Source organism: Plectropomus leopardus, chromosome 20, assembly GCF_008729295.1.
Source record: "Plectropomus leopardus isolate mb chromosome 20, YSFRI_Pleo_2.0, whole genome shotgun sequence".
Taxonomy (NCBI): Eukaryota; Metazoa; Chordata; class Actinopteri; order Perciformes; family Serranidae; genus Plectropomus; species Plectropomus leopardus.
Window position 1 is genome coordinate 5,297,907 of NC_056482.1, and position 22,652 is coordinate 5,320,558.

General features: G+C 38.1%; 1 protein-coding gene across 1 annotated transcript; it reads right to left on the bottom strand.

Annotated features, from left to right (window-relative positions):
* Positions 1–620: 620 nt before the first annotated feature.
* On the bottom strand, positions 621–22,026 carry LOC121959729 (disabled homolog 2-like). Its single transcript, XM_042509199.1, is given in 16 exon segments — positions 621–950; positions 1,859–1,951; positions 2,047–2,210; positions 2,293–2,673; positions 2,676–2,894; positions 3,769–3,901; positions 5,668–6,291; positions 7,548–7,610; positions 7,719–7,760; positions 7,838–7,864; positions 8,115–8,195; positions 9,145–9,276; positions 9,362–9,460; positions 10,114–10,253; positions 10,361–10,630; positions 21,960–22,026. Coding segments are annotated over 14 exon segments (2,319 nt in total). The 5' UTR covers positions 10,500–10,630; positions 21,960–22,026; the 3' UTR covers positions 621–950; positions 1,859–1,876.
* Positions 22,027–22,652: the final 626 nt, after the last annotated feature.

Sequence of the window (22,652 nt, forward strand, 5' to 3'; positions counted from 1 at the left end):
ACATTGCAGCATCACACATATTTATATTTTTAACTAACATACTAGTTTTATACATAGCATTGTACCATAAGGCACCGTTTTATAATTTACAAACTTACCACACTCAGCACATTATAAATATCATAATTTTAAATTTAAAATTTAAATATTCACATAGCAATGCTAATTGTTTATTACTGTATTTCTTTACATTTTATATTCCTGCACACTTTACATACTCAATTGTCAATAGATGCCCCTAAATCCTACAAACTCATCCTTTTTAAATCCGATCCACCTAAACCTCAACAACTACAAGTGATTAGTGGTTACAGATGAAATCATCAGTATTAATTCATACACTTATACTGCAAAGAAACACTCTAAATAGTACTTTTACTTTGATAATTTAGTCCATTTTGCTAAGGCACTTTTAGTACATATTATTCTGTAGAATTTAGACTGCATGACTTGTACTAGAGAGCATTTTGCCTTTGTGGCATTGTATCCAAAGATCTAACATTTATGAGTTTATACATTCAATTTTGTGACTCTAAAGAATCTTTTAGATATTTTTTTATGATATAGAATTCTAGTGATCATAGATATAACCTATAGAAATAACTGACCACATTGCAGCGTTATGATTGTATTATTTTATTTCTTCAACACAGACAGCATCAGCAGTGAACCTCTTTGGACGCGCCTTCTCTCACACACACCACATTTCCTTCTTCAGCAGATCAGGACATTACATTTACTTCTTAGATCAGTGGTCTTCAGAAATAAGGGAACTACTGATTGGATAGTAAAAAAAAACAAAAAAAAACATCAGAGGTGGAGGTGTAAAAGAAGGGTGGGTCAGGGACAAGAGTTAGAAATGTTCATCATCTGGATTGTCTTGCGCGCACTGTAGCAGCTTGTCCCAAAGATGTTATTTCATGTGAAAATCTCCATTCGCTCCATTTCAACTGTGAGGGCAGAAGAAGGAGGAAAAAAAGAGAAATTAAAGTTCATCCTGTGTCAAGTTGATGTCAGTTAACCCTTTGAAACCTGGGCACACTGGCTTGATTTCTTTCAGAAACATGGGAAAATCAATGAGAAACAAAAGAAGAAATTACCCCAATATTAGCTGGAAGAAGTAAGAACATTTTTTAAAACTGATTTTCCGATAACTACCTGAAAACTAGTCAAAAAGAAAAAAAAAACAAAAGAAAGGAAGACAGAAAGAAAGAAAAAAAAACAAAACAATGAAAACAAGCAAATTACATAAGAAAGTGCCTGAAAATTTATCAAGTATGAATATTGATCATATTGTAGCACAAGTTAATAATAATAATAATAATAATAATAATAATAATAATAATAATAAGCTTTATTTAGAGAGCACTTTTCATACAAGGGATTCATCACAAAGTGCTTCAAAATAAAAAATGTAACACAAAAGAAAAATGACGATTAGACAATCAAAAGACAGTGATAAAAATATATTCATGTATTTACAAAAACGAAGGTAAAAACTACAGAGAACAGAAAGAAAATAATTTTTCTAAAATAGAATTACATTAATTAAAGAGATAGAATTAATAGGCTTTCAGCTGTCTTTGAAAATGTTCACAGCTTAGTTTCTTTTTTTCCTTTTTTTGCCTTTTTTTGTTTGTTTGTTTGTTTGTTTTACAAATGATTTTCTAAACCTTTTGATTGTGGATCACTTCTTACCAAGTTGCTCATTGCCTTTTCCCCACGTTTTAGAGAGAAAGCTGCTAAGAGTTCAAAAGTTTTAAAAAATCAGTAAAAGGCACCTGAAAGCAGCAATGGAAAAGTGATGTTGCTCACATTCAAAGGGTTAAGGAACAAAAAAAAACAAAAACATACTTACTTTTGTACAAAGCTCGGGTCAAGCGAAGGGATTTCCCAAACGATCCCCGAAAGCAGCTGTTGAACCAGAAGTCTGACCAACAGCAGCAGTCTGCTGTAAGATCGAGAAAAAAGGCCCAAATTACAAATTATTACTGCAGTACTTTTATATGGCGTGAATATGTGTGTGTGAGAGTCTCGTCTCTGTACCATGGCTACAGGGGCCCCAAATGCTTGATCAAACATGTCCTGATTGGGTCCCTGGGCTGGTGCTGAATTGTTTGCGACAGGAGCAGAAGAGAAGGCGGCATCAAGGAGGCCGGGGTTAAAGCTCGGAGCTGGGGCTGCAGCTGGAGCAGGAGCAGGAGCAGGAGCTGGTTTGGGGACAGAGGACACAATTAATGACAAATCTCAGAGTCAGAAACACTCAAACTTGCTAAATTTAGCTTGGATTACCTGCTGTAATTTGATTGATAACAAAGTCATCGTGATCTGCGGTATCCTGCGGCAGGCCCACTTTGCTGTTAAAATACTGATCGAACGCCCCAGCTTCGTTGCTGCTGGGAGCAGAGTTGGGCGCCAGCTCCCCTTTCCTGGCTGGGATGGCGGGCGGTTTGGCGAGCTGGAAGTCCTTGAACATGTCCTTTCCAATCTTCTTTTCTTTATCTCCAAGGGGATCCAACGCTGTGAAGGCACTGTTCTCTACCTTTGGAGGGGCCGGTGGCCTGGGAGGGGGGCGCGACGGGCCAGACTGGAACGGATTGGTCATGTTGGGCTGACCCCAGCCTGGAGATGCCAGTGGAACCGCTCCTACAGGTTGGCTCCAGTTGAGGTGGGTGGGGATAAGGGTGCGGCACCGAATTGAGGTGTCACAGGCTGGCCCCAAGCTGTGGGTGGTATGGGGAGGCCACCAAAGGCAGAGGGCTGTGGGTAGGTGGGCATTGGGCCTGGAGCAGTCACTCCTGGCATGGGGAACATGGAAGGGGCAGCGACTGGGGCTCCCCACATGCCTGCAGCAGGGATACCTGTGGTAGCTGGAGGGCCTAACTGAAGATTCCCTGAATATGAAGAAAAAGGAATATGAAAGTCTGTTACAATCTTCATAATTGTAAGGCTGTATTCCATGATGCATAATTATTTTATTAATTTATCATTAATTATTTAAAAAATGTATTATTTTTTAAATTTTAAATTTTATTCTTAAGTAAATGTCAAATGTGTATTTAATTTATTATTATGTCCTTGTTGCTATTTTTATTTATTTATTTAACAATTCATTTTAAATAATGTAAAAAAAATTTTAGGAACAACTTAATTTTTGGGAGTAATTAACTGAAAATCTGTGTTCATGAAAATGGTAAATTACTCTGTAGAATTTTTTTTTAGATAATGATGGAAACTTAGTTGGAACACATTAATCTGTATGGGTTATCAACTTCCAAACATGTGTTCATGGTTATGGTAATTAAGTGTTTACAATATTTAGGAATATACAATTTTAAGCTGATTCCTTAAAAAAAATGTTTTAAAAATTATATATTATACAATAGGAAGTGTCATATACGGTTACCATAATTATGAACAAACATTTTAAATTGATCTGAAGCAAAAATTTAATTGGTCCAACACATCTTTAATTGTTTTTAAAGTGTTATATACTTAATACTATAATTATGAACACAATCAGTTCCTCATAAAACTATATTATTGCATTTTTTTAACATAATTTTAAAGGAATCTGAACATGCTAATCTGTGCTGTGATATTGACAGCAGTTATTGATGTATGCCTGCAAGTTGTGACAAAAACAAATAAAAAAGATTGTTCTAAAAAAAAAAAAAAAGGAATGTGAATGTGAATCAAAGCATATGTAAAGCCAAAACAGTATCGTAATATTTGGATAAGACACAAAGGTCCCTTCTTGTGTATTACCCAGAGCAGCTATGGAGGAGGAGGGAGTGGAGGTGACAGGTGTGTTGTTGAAAAGGACCGCTGAAGCAGGTGAGACTTCAGACTGAGCAGGAGCAGCAAACAGATCTACTCCAAACAGGTCACTCGCCGTGGACTATTCACAGAAAATAAAACAGTCATACACTATATAAGTATAGTTGTACCCAACTGACATAATTTTATGCACAACTCATTATAACAAGTTCTTTTAACATTTAATCAGTAGCTGCAACAGCAACTGCAGGTGACAACAATTTCTTTTTGACTGGTAAGAATCGCAAGCAAATATATTTATAATGTTATTTTGACTAGTAGCAATTCTAATTACAGATATTATTGATTAATTTCTCACAAGTCAAAATGTTCATTCGTGATATCAACAAGTGGAAATACTCAGTGTAGGTAAGTGTCACATAATCACATAAATTGATACCATTGCACTTCTAATTGCAGATATGTACAATTAATTTCTCAAGTAAATATGTTAATTCTTAATATCAACAATTCGTTTATTATTTAAGTAGATATCTGTAACTTAATTACAACTAGTTAACTTTTCCCACTGATTTCATTTGAACAAATTTACAGATTTCTAGAATTCAACTTTGACGTGTTATAATTTCAAGTCAACAAATCCATAATGTAATTTTGAATCCTACAATTAATTTCTCACAAGTCAAAATGTTCATTCTAGATATGTAGACTGTCATTGTAGATATCTGTATTGTTGGTATCTGTAACAAAATTATAATTACTTGTCAACTTATGCTATTGACTTCTACTCAAACTTAATTACAGATTTCTATAATTCAGTTTTGACAAGTTAAAAATCCAAGTTGACATACTGTAATTTTGACTGGTCAGAATTGAATTTTGGATCTCTAGAATTGTGTTTATGATCTCTGTAATTTAAGAACAATTGTTGATATCTACAGATTTCAAGTTGTATCTATTTGGCAAAAATATAATTGTAGATATCTTCATTGATGTACATATACATCTACATTAAATTAAATGCGCTGATCTGAGCTACATATCCCCAGTGAACAAACTAATTTAAAAGTCGACCAATGGCTTTGTGGTATTTTAATTACATGGTGACGACATAATTGAAACGGTTTGTGAATATTTTAGAAACGCATTTGTTGATATCCGAAAGGTTAACTGATTTTCCACTGCTCGCAACTCTTTTTTAAAATCTGTAATTGTTATTCTTACAAGTGAAAAATGAATTACTGAAATCTACTGCATAATTCAATTAAAGACATTTGTAAAAAATAAAATATATAAACGTGACATGTAAAAACTGTTTTACATATTTCTTTTAACATGTCGAAAAATGTCAGTTACACTAGTGAAAACTACAAAGCCACAAGTCAATCACTGATTAAATGTTAAAAGAGCTTGCCATTAACTCAGTCCTTAGAACTTGAGATTAAACCACCTTATAACAAATATAATTATTAGGTCAGAAAAAAGACTACATTATCACCTTAACATTGATACATATGCATGCTTTTTCCACTTACCTGTGCTCGTATCACTGAAGCATGAATGTTAGAAAAACAGATTTAGAGCAGAGGTGACAAAAGGTAAAGTCGATTGTTTAGCAGTCAAAGTGTCAGTTTTTCAAGCCAGTTAGAGAAGCAGGTGACCACCAGTGCATGCACCAGATCCCAACAACAAAGCCCTTGAGTGCAATTCTAAATTATAGGCCTTGCATCTTGACCAAATGCATTTTCCGGCACACCCTGTCAGACACCAATGCAAGACCCAAACGCTCAGAAAGGAGATGTTAGCAAACTAATAATGCTCTTAGAAATGTGTATTAAACCTATTTATAAGCAACACACATGCTACTATCTAGCTACAGAGTTTCACCTTTGCGCTCCTTCGACCTCGTCCGGCCTTAGAGCTCTGCGGTGGTGGGCTTATGACAACTGAGTCCTTACTATGAGCCACTGGGGGTTGTGGGTGATGAGTTACGCCATTAGAGACGGGGGCAGCATTCAAAGATGAGTCAAAAAATGGGTTTTTGGTCGAGGGAACTGCTCCAGATTCATTCCCGTCTATCATGGTAATGGTGTTGCCCTGAGTTATTTTACCCCCTAGTGGCCACAGTCCATTACTGAGAGCGAGGATCATGGTCTTACTGGATAACCCGTTTATCTGCTGACTGAGGTGTTCAGAGTCTCCGTTCAAACCACCGTTAATAATTGTCTTACATGTGTTGCCCGCAGTGCTGTTCAGGCGATTCGCGGTGGTGAGGGGGATCTGTGAATTATCGAGTTCAGACCAAGTGGGGGATTTAGAAAGGGGGTCATCTCTGAAAGGGTCACTGTCTGGAGTTGGAAAGTAGCCAAATGTTGAGGAAAAGGGATTCTCTGTCTGGGGAGATGTCATATGGTCAGGGGCACAGGAAGTTACAAAGGAGTTTCCCTTTATGCAATTCTGATTGCTGTCAACTTCAGCGGAAAAGTCCAGCAAGAGAATATCATTAGAGTCCTGGTTAACACGAGAGGGACAGTGGGAGAGAAAAAACAAAAGATTTATGAATCAGTTCTGCAGAAGGAGAAAAACACGTGTTAACAAAATGACAGATGAATCATATGGTGTGAAAGACAAGTTAAAGCTGCTACCTGTAGAACATTTACCTCTAAATATCATTAAATTTCATGAGAAAGCAAAGTCTAGAGTGCAACTTAGACAGTGAAGTTGTTACTAAATTCCTCTCTTCTTGGACAACAGCAAGGTGCAGAAATGTGCTTAGGTCAGCACTTGCACGTTGGCCTGAAACCAAGCGAGTGAACTGGCCCAGCAACAGTGACATAAAACACTACCATAATAAGACTCTAGGTGTCACCATAGTCAACAAAAAATTTCTTTACATTCTACTGGCAGCAGCTTTAAAGGGCTGGTGAACAACAATGAGATTGGTAAACAAAAAGCAAAAACTCAATTCTTAAAAGATAATTTGAAATCTCAAATTTACAATTTAAAAAAAAAGTCCAATGTAAACACAAAGAGTTGGCCTTTTAAGAATCGAGTTAACACACATGGAATGATCTGGAGGTGCTGAGGTTATTCAGTGGAGACATTTTTTATTTTTAAGTGCTGTTTCTGAATATTCTTGCAATATGTTTTATTTATTTGTTTATTTGTTCTAAGTCAATGTGTTATTTACATTTTTTGAAATTAAATAGAAAAAAAAGTGGCAATTTATCTAATGTGTAGCCCATAAACTAATGAAAAAGGAGAAGTCTGGGCCATGGGGCTGGACCAGTAGGGAACCACTGGCCAAACATTAGTTTTGTGATTGTATTTAGGCTAATAAAATCCTAAAAGTGGTGTTCATTTGTGTTTGTTCAAGATAGTCTTGATGAACAAAATGTATAAGCATCATAAAAGTTTGTTTTCCACAGAGCTTATTTCCTGCTATAATCCAAAATCCTATGAAACAAATCTAATTGGCTTTTTTGCCAAGGGAACAAGGTTGATGCTAACTTCTAAATTGGCATACAGAAAAATGTCATCCCCAGGGCACTTTATTGGGATGAATGCAACATTAGTGCTATTTTTGGCTTTCAAGTCAATAAGTCTTTCAAAGTCTTATTATAGAGAAAAATATTATTTGACTCTTCTCTTGCCTACTCTAATGTTTGAAATGTTAAAAAAGTAATTATATGTGTAGGTGGAAATATACTGATTGAGTATAATTCCACCATGTCGCCCAGACAAAGACAACATTTTACCACACTTACATTTGGAGCCTGGATGTCTGGAGGGGTCGACATGTCTCCAAAAAGGTCAAGCTGCTCCACTGGCTGCATGTCGAAAAGAAACAGAAACATACTGTATTTATCCAGCTACTAGAAATCATTGGCATGTTATTTAATGTTAAGCTGCAAACACAACAGGGCAGAAATACTGACTTGAGTAGTTTTTGCTTCACCTCCCGAGGCATTGCCGCCATTCTGAAAACAAAAAGTAAAAAGTAATGGGAGGAGTTGGAGAAACTTTCTGAAGAAAACAAGCACTTCCAACTGCTTACCTCAACCACAGCGCTGCCATTTTCACCCTGTAAACAGGAGGTAGGCTGTTAATGATTACTTATTTTCTTAATTCACTGAGGCACATGTCATTTCACATCATTTCAATGGAATGTCTGAGGATGTGATTCACTGAAATAACACAGAGAGGCAGTGTTGACACTCAGGAGGTATGTACAGTGTGTACCTTGTCAGCCCTCCCAGATGACCACACCAAAGTGCTTTTCTTTCAGAAAGAAAATGAAGAAAAAAAAACTTTTTCCAGTTTGAATGAGTTACCTTCTGTGCCTCGGCCTCTTTCTTCCTTATGTTGAAGATGACCTGGAAGAGATCTTTCAGATCAATAACCAGGGGCTCTGCCTGTGGGGGGACAGAGAGACATTGTCATTGTTGCCCATTTGTCTCTGTTGTTTATGCAGTGCTTGTTTTTCGCAGTGTGTGCACTTGTTGTTAATGTGTCTGTTTAATTTATGCTAACGTTAAATACATGTACAGACTGAGCCTTCTGTACATACACTGGGTTCATGTTGACCATTTTGGTGCATGTTTTCTGAAAGCGAACACATATGAAGGTCTTGTGGTTTGGTTGCACTAAAAGACCTTCTGGGGAGTTGGATAAGTTTTTTTCCAGTAAGTACATTTTGTTTTTATGGTTTTAAGACTGTTTTTGCTCACAAAACCTAACAAGAATTGACACAAAAATTAGCACAAAAAAGTAGTAAATAGTAAAAAGAAAAATTACCTGAAAGTCAGCCAAAAAAAGAAAATTAAAAACAAAAACAAACAAGGATGGACTAAAAAAGAAAAAAAAAAGGATTTTTTGGGGGAATATGAAACATAATATTTATAAATATAGGTGTCTAGGCAATTTTTTTGGGATAATTTTCTTATAATTCTCTGTTTCTCTCTCTAAAATTTTCAGGTCTTTCCTTGTCAGCTTTTGCTAATCTCTTGCAATTTGCAGGACATTTCTTGTCAAGTTGCTCATTGCATTTTTACTATTTGTGAAAGAAATCAAAACAATTTGCTCGGGCTTAAAATATTTAAATGACTGTCAAAGGTGTCTAAAAGCATGACACAAGAAAACTGATGTCAATCCAGGTTTCAAAGGGGTAACCATCCCTGTAATATATATGTGTATATAATATGATCACTTCTGACTGAAAGAAATCCAAATGGCAACTCCAGGCTTCAAAACAATATTCCATAACTGCTGGCTACGTCCATTATTTTATACAGTCTGTGGTTGCAATGTTTGAAATGAACATCTTGATTTTAGTACATAAAGAGAGTATAAATAAGCCCTTACCTGTTGTGCAGTCTTAATGGCAAAGAACTGATGCTGCCCTTCTGCTCCACACACATATCCAAATGCCCTGTTGTCCGTTACATCTCTGGCTATGAAGGAGATCTTATTCACCACATGCTCGTGTTCAATCACCTGAAGACAAAAGTTTCATCAGCAACAAAATAGATGAACTTCACAGTGCAATGCGGCTTTAGTGGAAGGAAATGGCAAAACTCACTCCTGATTTCTCGTCAATGATCTTGATGCCCGACATGGAAATGTTGACCCAGATCCTCTGTTTGTGTTTGCCTTGGGACCGAGCAGCTACTGCCATACCCTGGTGTCAAATGATCCCCACCACACATATGAATTATTAATTGAAAAGTATTAGAGATACCAGCGTCAGTGCTATGATATTTTGAATGAATTATAACCGTAGACTGTATATAAAGTTGGACAACATGACAGTTCCCCAAAATGTTACTTGTCAATCTGGATCGCCCCCTGGTGTCTGGTTGCAGTATAGGTCATAGAGCCCGCCCCTCCATGTTAGTGAATGGGACATAAGCCAAACTAAAAACTTAAAATACACAGTAAATACATTTTTCACAAAGACGGTTTCTGTCTCTGAAGGTAGTTCTCATCATCCTGTTAGTTCAAGTGTTTGTTTTTGCAATAAGCTATTAAATTCTACAAAGGGAAATTTCTATCATGATTGACAGCTGTGAAAGCCAATCCATGTGCTCGCATTCAATGGAGCTGCTTGCGATTGGTCGGACAGGTGTTTTGGCAGGAAGTCCCCTACTGTGGATATCCCTACTGTGCAAAATCTGGCTCTCAATGTATCACCATCTTAAGATGGCAATGCCCATATCTGGGATATTTTAACCTCACTTAAGCATAGCGGTTGTAGGTGGGGGCATGTCGTCCATCTTAACATACTATGATTATAACAGATAGCAGGGTACAGTCAAAGGACCAATGTTGCACCTTAAGTTTCATCATGGAGTCCTGGCACATCTTGTCTCCTCTGGCCTCTGGGACATCATCAATGCCAATCAGCTTGGCCTTGTACCTCACACCATCCCCTTGAAACCTGCCCAGCAGGTACTCATCTGTCTTCTCTGGAACTGTGAAAAAACAAGAAAACTATGATTTCTACAAGATCAAACCAATCAATCCACTGTCTCGATCACAGCAGCATCATAACCATGCCGATGCATTGTCCATCTCTCACCTTTCTTCTTCTCTTTCTTGAACGGGACCTTGGATGCGACTGTAGGGGAGCTGGTAGCATCATTGGTCGAGGCTGTCGACGGGGACGCGGTGGTGGCATCGGCCGCGGTGGGAGCGCTGTTCTCCACCTCTGCAGACATGGTGTGGAATGAGCCTCACTGGACAAATGGACAGCTGGGGGTTAAGCAGGCGGCGGCTCCGTGTTCAGGGGCAGCAAGGTCAACCGAACAGATGACTCCTAACACCCACACATGCTTTTCTTGTTATTTGCCTGGAGTAGAAAAAGTGGCAAAAAAAGGAGAAGGAGATTCAAGGTCAATACACACTCTTTCTTGGTGAAACTGCAAACAAAATTTCGTACTGTGAAAGGATACAATTTTTGTTGGTGCTAAAAGGTTTTGTAAAGAACTGCTGAAAAGATTTTCAGCACATCATAAACAATCAAATATGTTAACAATCCACAGTAAACATTTACAACCACAGAAACAGCCGTCAGACAGAGAACCAAAGCAAGACATATGACCCATAAAACATCACGGTCTCATAAGGACGGGAACACAGAAAACACACTCTTTAACCCTGCCTTACACATGCTGTGTCAGTTGTTCAGTCCTTTAAAGAAGTAAATTATCCGAAAGATAAAGAAGGTCCTTTACACAGTCACCTACAAATATACTGTTCTCTCTTTCAACTTGATATTTATTTTGGTTTGATATTATTGCGGTTTATTAAAGGTTAACTTAGGTATTTTTCAAGCTGTACCCCATTAACCATGTTATTGTGTCTAAGTGACTAATGGAAACAAAATTTGGTGAAATAGGTCCAATATTGAGTCAGAGCACTGCAGCTGACAGCTGCAAAACAGGCCACAGTGCAAGTTAATGGACAAATCTGCACTATCAATTCATGCCCACTAAAAGTGCTTGTTTTTGCCATTACCCTTTGAAACCTTAGCAAACTGGAACAAAATGGAACAAATGTAATGAGCAACTTCACTTAAAAAATAATGCAAAAATTTGCAAGAAATGATTAAAAACTTGAAAGAAAATTACTTGAATTTTACAGTAAAGTGAAAGGAAAAAAACAAGAAACCTAAAATATCTAAAATAAATGAGATGTAAGTAATTTGATTAAATTTTTTTTTTTCGGTAGCCTCATTTTGAATATATAATCATAAATACAGATTTTTTTGATATTTGATACTTTTTGATTTTTCCCTAGTTATTTGATCTTACTTTTCTAAAACTAATTTTCATGTCTAGAGGATGTAATGTGGTGATGCACAAATGCCCAGAGTGTTTCACCGCAACCGGCCACAGCACTCTCGCTAAAAACTGGTTTCAAAAATTGTTGTTCCCATCAGCCACTTAAAAAAAAAAGAAGAAAAAAAAATATTTGAAAAGAGGGTCCAAGTTGTAAAAAAAATAAAAATAAACAAAAAATTAAGTTACCCTTTAAGGACTGATAACTTAGTACCACTAAGACTGCTTAGATGGACAAAACACATTTTGCAATCCTCTTGTCACATCATGTGATTTGTCAGACTCGTAAAAATCCTCTCCAAAGAAATCCAAAAACATTGAGCTGTGCTAACTGTAGCTCACAGGTAACATGCTCGTCATATCTGCACAGCAACAATATCATCATTACTTTGTCTGCCAACATCGCACACTCATGAATACCTCTGCAGAAACCACAAGGCAATGTCACATGAGGCAAAAACAACATCACAGAGGATCGCAGCGTGCGCCGCAGCAGCTGAGACTCACCCACATCTCCTTTAAGTATGTGAGGTGGAACAAACTTTTACCACCATTTACGAATCAGACAATCACAGCAAGGCGCTAACAACAACCATTCAGCCAGAACTGCATAAAGGAAGCCGGTGGAGCACAACCAAGTCAAACATGGCTCTGTGTGGGACATACGTACCTTTAGGACCAGCTCCAGAGGCCACACTGACTACACCACCACTGTAAAGAGGCTGTGAGCACTCTAGGACAGACCAAAGGTTGAAAGTGGGCAAAGGTTGAGCAGTTATCTGAGGTTAATCTTACGCTAGAAGGGCAAAAGATCTCGTGATGCCCAGCTAAGCAATTACAAACGGAAATTGAAGGCTTTTAGAATGATCATTTACCCAACTATGTCTATAAAAGCCACACTTAACCATTTAAAACCTGAAGCTTGATTTCTTTCAAAAACATGAGAAGAGGGCAATGAACAACTGCATAATATGCAAAAAATGACCTAAAAATATCAAGAAATTAATTTTAAAAATCTAGAAAATAACCTGAAAATTAGCAACAAATAAAGAAAAGAAAGTTTAAAAAATGAATAAATAAATAAAAATGGAAATGGTTTGAAAGTTCTTGAAAATTAAAATAATATAATAATAAAATATAAATAAAATAATTTTGTAAAATATTTTGCATTCCCACTAAAAATATATGTACATTCATGATACTTATATATATAGTTTTCTGGAAATGTTTTTTTTTAAATATAATTTTCTAAATCGTGTTTCATGTTTCATCATGTTTTTGTAAGAAATCCAAACAATTTGCTCAAGGTTCAAATACTTGTGAAAGGTGTCAATCCAGGTTTCAAAGGGTTAATATACTGATGACACAGAATCTGGGTTAAAATGATCCTCAGAGGAGAACAAATGCGCCTGTGTGTGATCATGTAAATTTCACCCTGAGACAGTCAGAACATACAAATTCAGCTCCAGTCCAGAGGTGCTGTTTATGATGAAATTAATCAGGAGGTAATGTGTTTCATTCATGAAGGAAATGAGAGCCACACAGGATGAGATAACAGATAGGAACTATCAGGTTGTGGAGTGCACTACAGGTGTGTGCCAACTCTCCACATATCACATCTAACCCTACATGAGAAACACCTAGTGAAAAACAAGTTAAGTTAAATCAAGAAATTACTTAAATTGCTGTTCAAACAAGAGTTACATCACGAGAGCTACTGTGCAGCTGTAAAACAATAAAACCGTCATCTCTTCCACCAGTGCCAGTTTTGATGACAAGGAAACAAGCTGGGTAAGTGCGCTCTGTATGTTTGGTTCCCCATGGTGACATTCAAATTCCTGCAGCTGCACAGAGACTACTTTTGTTGCCGGGTAAGGACAAACAAGACACAAGCCTAAACACTTGTTGACGCTCCATTTACACACATGTGACACACAACTGCACTAGTCCAGTAACTCCAGTGGTGTCAGAGTCCCACTCTGGAGGACAGGCTAATAAAAAGGGTGAACTGTCAGCAGTTCCTTGCAGATTTGAGTTAAAGGATTACGTGTTAAAGGGATAGCTCAGATTTTTTGAAGAGGGGTTGCACGGGGAACTTATCCATAGACAGTATATCACGTATAGTAGATGTCAGTCGGAACATCTCCAGTTTGGAGAAGCAGGCTGGAGTCCGAAATGAAAGCTAAGCAATCGACTGGTGTGAAGGGCTCAGTAACAAAGCTTTTTTTTAGCCACTTTAAAAAGTCCCACTGAAAAAAAATCAACAATGGTTTAAATGTATGCTATATTAAGAATATTTTTACTGTTTTGCATTAATGTCAAACAAGTGATTTCCCTGAGAAAAATTAAGGTGTTATATCACCCTTTTCAAAGCCAGACTCCTTTGAGAAAAACAATTATTTAGCATCACTGAACACAGGGGCTGCTGGTTTACCGCTGCCTCAATCAATTAGTTGGTTTGTCTAATTGTGTGACTTCAGAGTTTAAAAGGGTTAGTTTAGATTCAGCAAAGTCACACCATAACAAAAACTAACTAACTGATCGCAGCAGTGGTAGACCAGCAGCTCCTGTGTGTTGTGAGCCAAAGTAAGTGTTTTTCTTTATGGAGTCTGGTGGCTTATCGAGGGGAAAAATGAGGAACTGAAAATGTTAATGGCTTCCCAGTCAGAATGGGCTGTCTAACAGTTAAGTGGTGAAAATACTCTAAATATAGCGTACACTTAAGATATAAAATCTGTTGCACTGCTGGCACCCATCTGCAGCAGTACATGGCTTGGCTTACGTCTCGATTCCATTTTAGCCTGATTCTCCAAACTGCGAGTGTACCAACTGACATCTACTGTGTGTAACGCACTGACTATGGGTAAGTACCTCATACAGCCCTTCTCAAAAAAAAAAAAAATCTCAAAAGTCCCTTTAACAACTACCTCAAAAAGGCAGTCACTACCAAGAGATGATGAAAAGAAGAATCTGTTGCTTTACACAGCATCCGTCAGTGTCATGACACGAGCAACACTTTTCACCACAGAAGTGTGAATTCATATTTGTCAGCAGAATAACTGCAGTGCAAGGGCAGAAATGTCACAATCCTGGGCCGTCAGGAAACGTAAACTACTGCACATCTGGAGGAAATCAGGGAATGACTCAGTCTGCAAGTGAATGAGATGGTGAAATACCACAGGCCCACTGTGAACACAAAGGCCATGCAAACACTTTTAGAGCCACTAAATAGAAATAGTTTTGTAACAAAAACTAGGAAAAAAGATACAAAAGTATGTGGATGAGAGATGCAACTTTAAAAAGCACTGATCATGATTTATTTTCTCAAAATTAAAAAAGGTGTTAACAGGGTTGCAGCTTAAAAATAGCGTCCTGGAAAGAAAACATGGGGAGTAAAGTGTTTGTTATCCCAAAACTTGAGACAGGAAAGGAAATGTGAGGAAATGAAAACATGGGATGAAGTTTTACCTCCCGCAGTGATGTGTAGGAAAGTACAGTTGATAGAACACAACTGATTTTAGGTTTGTTTTACAAACAAACTTACAAATAATTATTATTGCTGCTTTTGTCAACAAACTCGAATACCTAAAGGTCAAAACATGTGTTGCTACTTTCGAAGCACTACCTGTAATGCTTTGGTGGCTCTTTAATTCATGCACGGATGGAAAATGTTCCCACACAGGGGACCTACCTGTTTGAAAGCGCGCAGTGAGATGTTGAAATCCGCCTGTCGAAACGCTAACTTTTGTTCCCGTGATGCCTCCGCGACTGCGGCGCAAAAAATGAGTAAAAACCAAACACAGCCTTCGGAAAACGAGCAGGAGTCAGATGTTTTCCGCTAAATGCCGTGGACAGAAAGGAGAGCCTGCTGCCTGCAAACTCCCAGTTTAACCCTTCACTGCCTGACTGACAGACCCAATTCACTGTAGGCTCCGCAAAGAGAGGGGCGGTCTCTTCACGTGGAAAAGCGGTCATACAGCCCACACGGTAAGTGGGTCATGAAAAAATGGTGTGTCATAAGAAAATAGATCTGATTTCATTGGATTTTTTTTATTCAACGCACTGAGGAACAATGCTGGTCTGTTTTCATCCACACTTCAACCTCTGCTTGAAGATTGCTGCACGTTTTGGGGTTTCATTAAATATGGAAGTAAATCTGTTCCATCTGATTTTTCAATTAAAATATTCTAGCACTGAAAATCTATGCACTAAAATTATACATATGTATATATATTTGCCTCTGTGTCAAATTCCCAATTTTCAAAAACTAATTTTCACCTTGATTTATTAATGTTCACAAATTAAGAATCAAAACTTAACATGCCAAGATGCAAGGTATAACATACAACTAATGTAATTGCATCAGGGATCAATTTTTGTACTTATTTTCATACTTTGATGTGAATTTGGTCGAGCAAATGTAAAATCTCATACATGCTCAGTGCTTAATACTGATTTACTGCTCTGATCCTTTTTTTGTTTTTGGATGTTCACATTTTTTAAAAATGTGGCCAATATCAGATTCCAGTGTGAACTGGTCACGGTCAATAACTGACCCACATATGCAAAAAACAAACAAACAAACAACAATAAAAAAAATATAGAGATATCACATGCAGGAAGCTGACGTAGTCATCGTAGTCAGCATTTATGGGTTCATTTTGAAGTTGATTAACAGTGAAGATCAACAAATTCATAAGCAGATGATAATGAAGACGAGGTTAAGGAGAGAGAAATATTTTCAATGATGGCTTTTTTATAGAGCAATGGCTGCTACTCCTGCACAGAGGTTAGTGTGGATGCAGAGCTGAAGCAGGAACTGTGAGATCGTGACATGAATGGCTTCACTGAAACCAATTTCATGCAAAATTTCAGGATGTTAAGGGTCACTTTTATCTTAATCTGTCAACCAAACCACATTTGTATTCACTGGGTGACTCCCACCATTTCAGAATTGTAAGAAGCATAGAGTGACGTTAAAGTCAAGCATGAATTCTGAAATGACTGTTCAGACTGAGGTTGAATTGCAAGCTAGAATTACCGACTCGTGGTTGTATGCCTCTGCAAAACCAGTCAAGTTGCAGTTACAGTTTATATCCATGTCTGTCCAGACTCACATGTAGCCCTATGAGTATACAGTGCTTTATATACGGATGAAGCTACCTCTTCTGTAACCTGGATGCTTCAAACATGTCTTCCCCCACGGCATCACTGATGATCTACACAATCAGCACAGTTTCAAGGTGGACACCCAAGATCAGTGTCACCAGCTCAATATCTGACTAAATGTCTCTCCTTCTGTTCCTGACTTATGATGTTGAGGAATCGCCAGAAAAGTGTTTTGCAGAACATTATGATGTCACAGTGAAGTTAACATTTGACTTTTTGGATATATGTGAAAATCATCACGTCATCATTTTAATCTGTCAGACTTTTGTGTGAAATTTTGTCATAATTAGCATATGAATTCTTGAATTATGGCTTAAAACATATTTTGTGAGGTCACAGTGACCTTTGACCAACAAATTCAGATCAGTTCATTCTAACGTCCAAGTGTGCCAAAACTGAAGAAATTCCCCAAAGTTGTTCTAAAGATATTGCATTCACGACAATACAACGGACTGGGTCACAGTGATGATGACCTTTGACCACCAAATTCTAATCAGTTCATCCATAACTAAACATAGATATTTGTGCCAAATTTGAAGAAATTACCTCAGGGTGTTCTTGAGATATGGCCTTCACGAGACAGAAAACCCAAAAATACAATGCCTTCACATGCCAAAATACCATATAATGTACCGTATAATGTCACTTGTGCATAAGCATAAAAATTAGACCTTTATCTGATTTAGGACCACCTACAAGCGAAAAAAAAAAATGTGATTTGGGCCAATTCTGCCTGCAATCTGAACAAAGCCATGCATCACTTTCAGACACAACAAACAGCTGCAAACAGCTGCAAGCCCCAAAAACCATATTGTAAGCTCTCTGCCCAGCACCACACAGCAGACAAAAGTTACCAACTGGCTTGGAAACATGGCGCTGCATTCAGCCGCTAAGGGGCGCATATCTCCCTGTGGTTAGTGGAAAACAAAAACCTTAAAATGAGTAAAAAGTTAAAATGAGTGTGGATTTGCATTTGCTAGGATTCCAGAAAAAAAAAAAAAAAAAAAATTAATTGCTAACAGGTTGCTAACAGGTCTTCTGCACCCCCCCCCCCCCCACCCCCCACACACACACACAAACACAAAAAGCCTGACAGAAAGGGAGACTCGTTTGCTGCAGCAGTGTGTTCACTGGCAGTGGGAATGCAGTCTATTTCCTATATTTAGGTTTTTAGGTTTTTTAGGTTTATCTGTGTTGAAAAACCTGCGTGTAAGTGCTAGTTTTGGTGGGAAAGGGGTATTAGAAGGCCCTGCTCCTACGCCTTTATGTAATGTCTAAAATTAGGCACAATTAGCGTTTTCATTGTTGTTGTCATTAGAAACAGCCTATCTTGTTGCATAACTCTTGATTTAAGTAAAATATGAAATATTTGATTTGAGCCAAATGTTTCCATTGTGTAAAGGGGCCAAATGGATGGAAAACGGCAAAGGCTTGGCTGTCATGAAGCAAAGAGTCCTTGTTGCTCAACATTTGGTACATGGTATGCTTCTAACACTGGTAATCATGAATAAATCCTATTTTCTCCTACCAACAGGATCCACAGCATGTTATACACTCTGAGCATCATAACATAAAATTTTAAGAGTGAGGGGAAAGAAAAGTCCAAACCAAAGAGGAAAGCTCTGCTGTTGCTAACACAGCACTTTTTTTGAGAGACCAGGCACTACATTTCCTCTGCCAGGCACAGTGTTATTGCAATTACATTAAACCGATGGCTGAAAATGGGTCATCAGCTTCCTCAGTGTAAATGTCTGTTTTGCTTTTCAATACCATATAGTCATTTGGCCGTTAAATGACAGTTTTTATATTTGCTGTTCTACACAGTGAGTACTAGTTATGATCTTCCCAGGAGGAAAACCCTCAGGTCACACAGTAGGTGTTTTGTCTCATGTTTGCAGAAGCATTATTAAATGTTTGTTTGGGAAAATTAAGAGAAGAAGCTGGGGGTTAGTGTAAGCAGGGATGGCCATAGTTAAAAAGGCAAAGAACAGAATAACAAAAGGAACAGAAACAAATGGTCTGGAAAGGAGATCAGCCGTCTGATTTGCTACAAAACTTGGGTAAACATCAACACTGAGATGTCAGCCAGCGTGAGTAGTGATGTCAATGTGGCTTCTTCCTGTGGACTGGCGGCTTTCACTTCTCTAAATGTGTTTTATGTCAATAGTGGGCCAACTACCAAGGAATTACAATTTACAAATCCGACAACTTTCAAATGACTGATAGTAACTGAAACAGCAGATAACGGCACTATTGGCGTTGTGATAATGTTACTGTTGGCAGAATGCTGGAGCTTATTGATTAAATGACAAAAAAGCTTTTTCTCTATGCTGATGAATTCTAATATATTGGGGATTGGTTTTGGAGCAAATTGAGAGCAGCAGCATTCATTTTCACATTTAAAAGACATGTCAACATGTCTGCACCATAGACTGTATATAAAGATGGATTACACATCCAAACGTACCCCCGCTATGCTTAAATGAAGCTAAAAAAGCATGGATACTGCTGCTACCATCTTGAGCTGGTGAAATCAATCAGAGCCGGAGTCTGCGTAGTAGCGCTATCCATGGTGGGGGAGCTGTCAACCATGGCGGAAAATACCCTTTGTGTAAAAATTAATAACTAATTAAAATCAAACTTATAATAAAATGATCACTTGAACAAACATCAGAGTCATGAAAACTAACTTCAGTGACAGAAACTATCTTTGGGAAAAAATGTATTTGGTGTGTACTTTGAGTTTTTAGTTTGGCCTTTGTCCCATCTACTAATATGAAAGGGTGGGCTTTATGACCTATACAGATTTGTCTGGCTCCAAGGCTACTTAAATATATCGTTAATATCATGAATAGTAACATAATCCTTCATGACACAAAAAAACAAAGCATCAGAGTTACTGGTCAAATAAACACATTTGGTGGGTTTCTTACTGAGAGTGTCCTTTTGTGAGAAAGACATGGAGGGCAAATTAAACATGCCTTTCCAGGTAAAAGTGGTTGATTGTGCCAAATTAGAAACAAGCATGGTGGAGGGCACACACATCTAGAAACCTTTCACAGGTTCTGGATCAAAAATCAGACAGGAGATTTGCACACTGTAATAAATTCTCCCAATAAGTTTTAATTGTGCAATGTTTTGATCAAACAGAGATCTTGTCAGGCATTTCTGAATTTTGAAATGGCCTAATGAAGATCTCTGTTAAACTGAAACATTGCGCAATTAAATTTTTTTTTGGAGCTTTACAGTGTGCAGATCTCCTGTCTGATCATTGTGCCAAGTTGCCCACAGACAACAAGAACATCTGACCTTCTCACCTCAACATGAGCAAAGTCGCACTAATACATAAATGTTTAGTGTAATGTTCAATGGAACATTACAAGTGTGACCTCACCTTATCCCCTTAATTCAACTAAAAATATTGCTCAAATGAGCAAACATTTTTTTAATTCCCAGAAGGTAACAGTGGGTGGATTTCCATTAACCCTCAAACTGCACAAATTTAAATTGCAAATACAGCATTCGCCTAATGGAAACACATCAATTTTGAAAAAAAAACACATTTTTCGAAAAAAATAAACAAAGCTTTTATGCTTGCATGAGGTGGTATATCAGGCATTTCGAAAAAGCCATGTGACCTATTGCTTTTCTAGGTTGCATGGTGCTATGGCTATGCGCTTGTCAGTAGAAACTGGCTCCCTTATAATGCAGCAGGCGCCACAAGAGGTGTTATCGCATCGCATAACTCTTCAAAAGTTGAACGAATCATCCGGGAGTTTGGAATCCACAATTCCAATTTCCAGTTGGAAATAATGAAGGCTAGTGTGGTGAGTGCCATAGAAAAACACCTGCTAATCTTTTGAACATCCATCATCATGCTTCTTGGAATGTTATCACAAGAGGAGAAGTCACATTACATCATTCAATGGAAACAGTCATCTTGCAATGTGTTTTATCAAAATTTTGGAAATATCGCTTGAGTTTTGTACAAATCTGTAATGGAAACCCGCCCGTCACACCAGCACCTGTTACTTCAACCCAGATCCCAGTCATTTACAGTCACATAGTTCTGACACTCTCAGAACTGCAATAGCAAACACAAACAATGTTGCCTGATGTTACAGTATTCTGTACGTTTTATGTTGCGAGCTGAGGAATGACAGAGAGAGGGACAGAGGAAGGACGTCCTTCCTGCCTTTGTATCCTGTGTTCTGCTGACAGAAGCTGCTTTTTAGGAGATGAGCTCCTCAGAAGCCAGATAACTGACGAGCTGAGAGTCTGTTTTCCCCTTTAGTCACCAACCGCTGGAATGATCTTCTTCATAGCCTCTTATTAAACATTTAAATATCGCCAGACTTTTGTCAAGAATCGCAGAAACCCGAAATGAAATGCATTTATATGTGGATGCATCTGGCACAGAACATTTGCACGATCACTCACTGTACTTCATAAAATCAGAGATAGAAAGATACGTTTCGAGACCGGTCAACCTTTTCTCTTCAATGACGTGTCCAGTGTCACTTTCTGATGACGCTCAAATAGAGAAGATGGTTCCTTGTTCTGCAGAATGTGATTCATTGTCTGCTTGGATAAGTGGCACACCCAGTGCAGCCTTACACACTCACACACATAGGAGGACATGTTGGATGCTACTTAGTCATGTAAAAGTCTCTGGTAGGAAAAGGAAAAGTATGGGAGACCTTTTCCAAGAAAACAGATGGCATAAGTCAGCACATACACATTAGAGGATTTCTTTTATGATAGAACGCTGACAGAGACAATCTAATGGGAAGTGTCCTTTCCTCGCTTTATTACAGGAAGGCCGCAATCCAAACATCCAGCATTTAGGGCGTGAAGCCTGGAACCGGCTGCCACCACAGCCTGAACCTAAGATAGCCACTTATCTCCAGTCCATAATTGAGGGAGTCTTAGATTTTATCCTCCCTGATCTTTAAACTCTCAGCTTCCTTCACTGCTCACTCTAAAAATACAACATGGACAACGCAGGAAGCAACGTCATCATATTCTGTCGCACATGATGACAAATTCTATAAAATGTATAGGGTGTAAATTAACAGTTCCAACAATGTTTCCACAAAACGTCCACCCTTCCCAAAAAACAGGAAGTCTTTCTAGTCAGGAGAAATATTGGTCAAGCACCTTACCTACCCTCTGGTTTCCTGAGAAATCTGGGAGGAAACTGCCGAACGTCGTAAAAGTGGTGACCTCAGCACATATTTGTGCCTCTGCAGGGGGCCATGACCACATAGCCCCCAGACTACCCCGGCTCTGCTTGCAGATACGCGGAAAGAACCCGGACAGGGCAGCCTCCAGATTGGAGACATCGGGGAATAGTCAGAGCGTGTTTGTTTAAGTCAGCAGAAAGTACTTGTCAGCTTGCTGAACACTACAGAAGTTAACATGGGTTTTATGGATAAAAGCAGGTGATTTTTCACTGTCAAACCTCTGCCTTTATGAATTATGATTCACCTGATCGTGAATGATCCACCTATTTGATCCTAACAAGTCCACTTTTAATTTCTGTGCTGCTTCCATCTGTCTACACTGAGGAGTTTTCTCCTTTTTTGTGATTTATACCCACTGCACTCCCTCCTTCTGAAGAACAAAGAACTGCGGAGTCAGCAAAAACCGCTCAGATCACATGACAGATCATTAGGTGCAACAGTTTCAAACTTCCTGTGCATTGTGCAATGCTTGTTTTAAAACATATACATTATATAATAAAGTGTTTAACTTGTCAGAGAAAGAAATTAGTACAAGTGTATTTACATAAACTATAACAGTCTCTCTATAAGTGTGTTTGCCTTGTGCATGAACAGTGTGTGTATGTAAGACGCACAG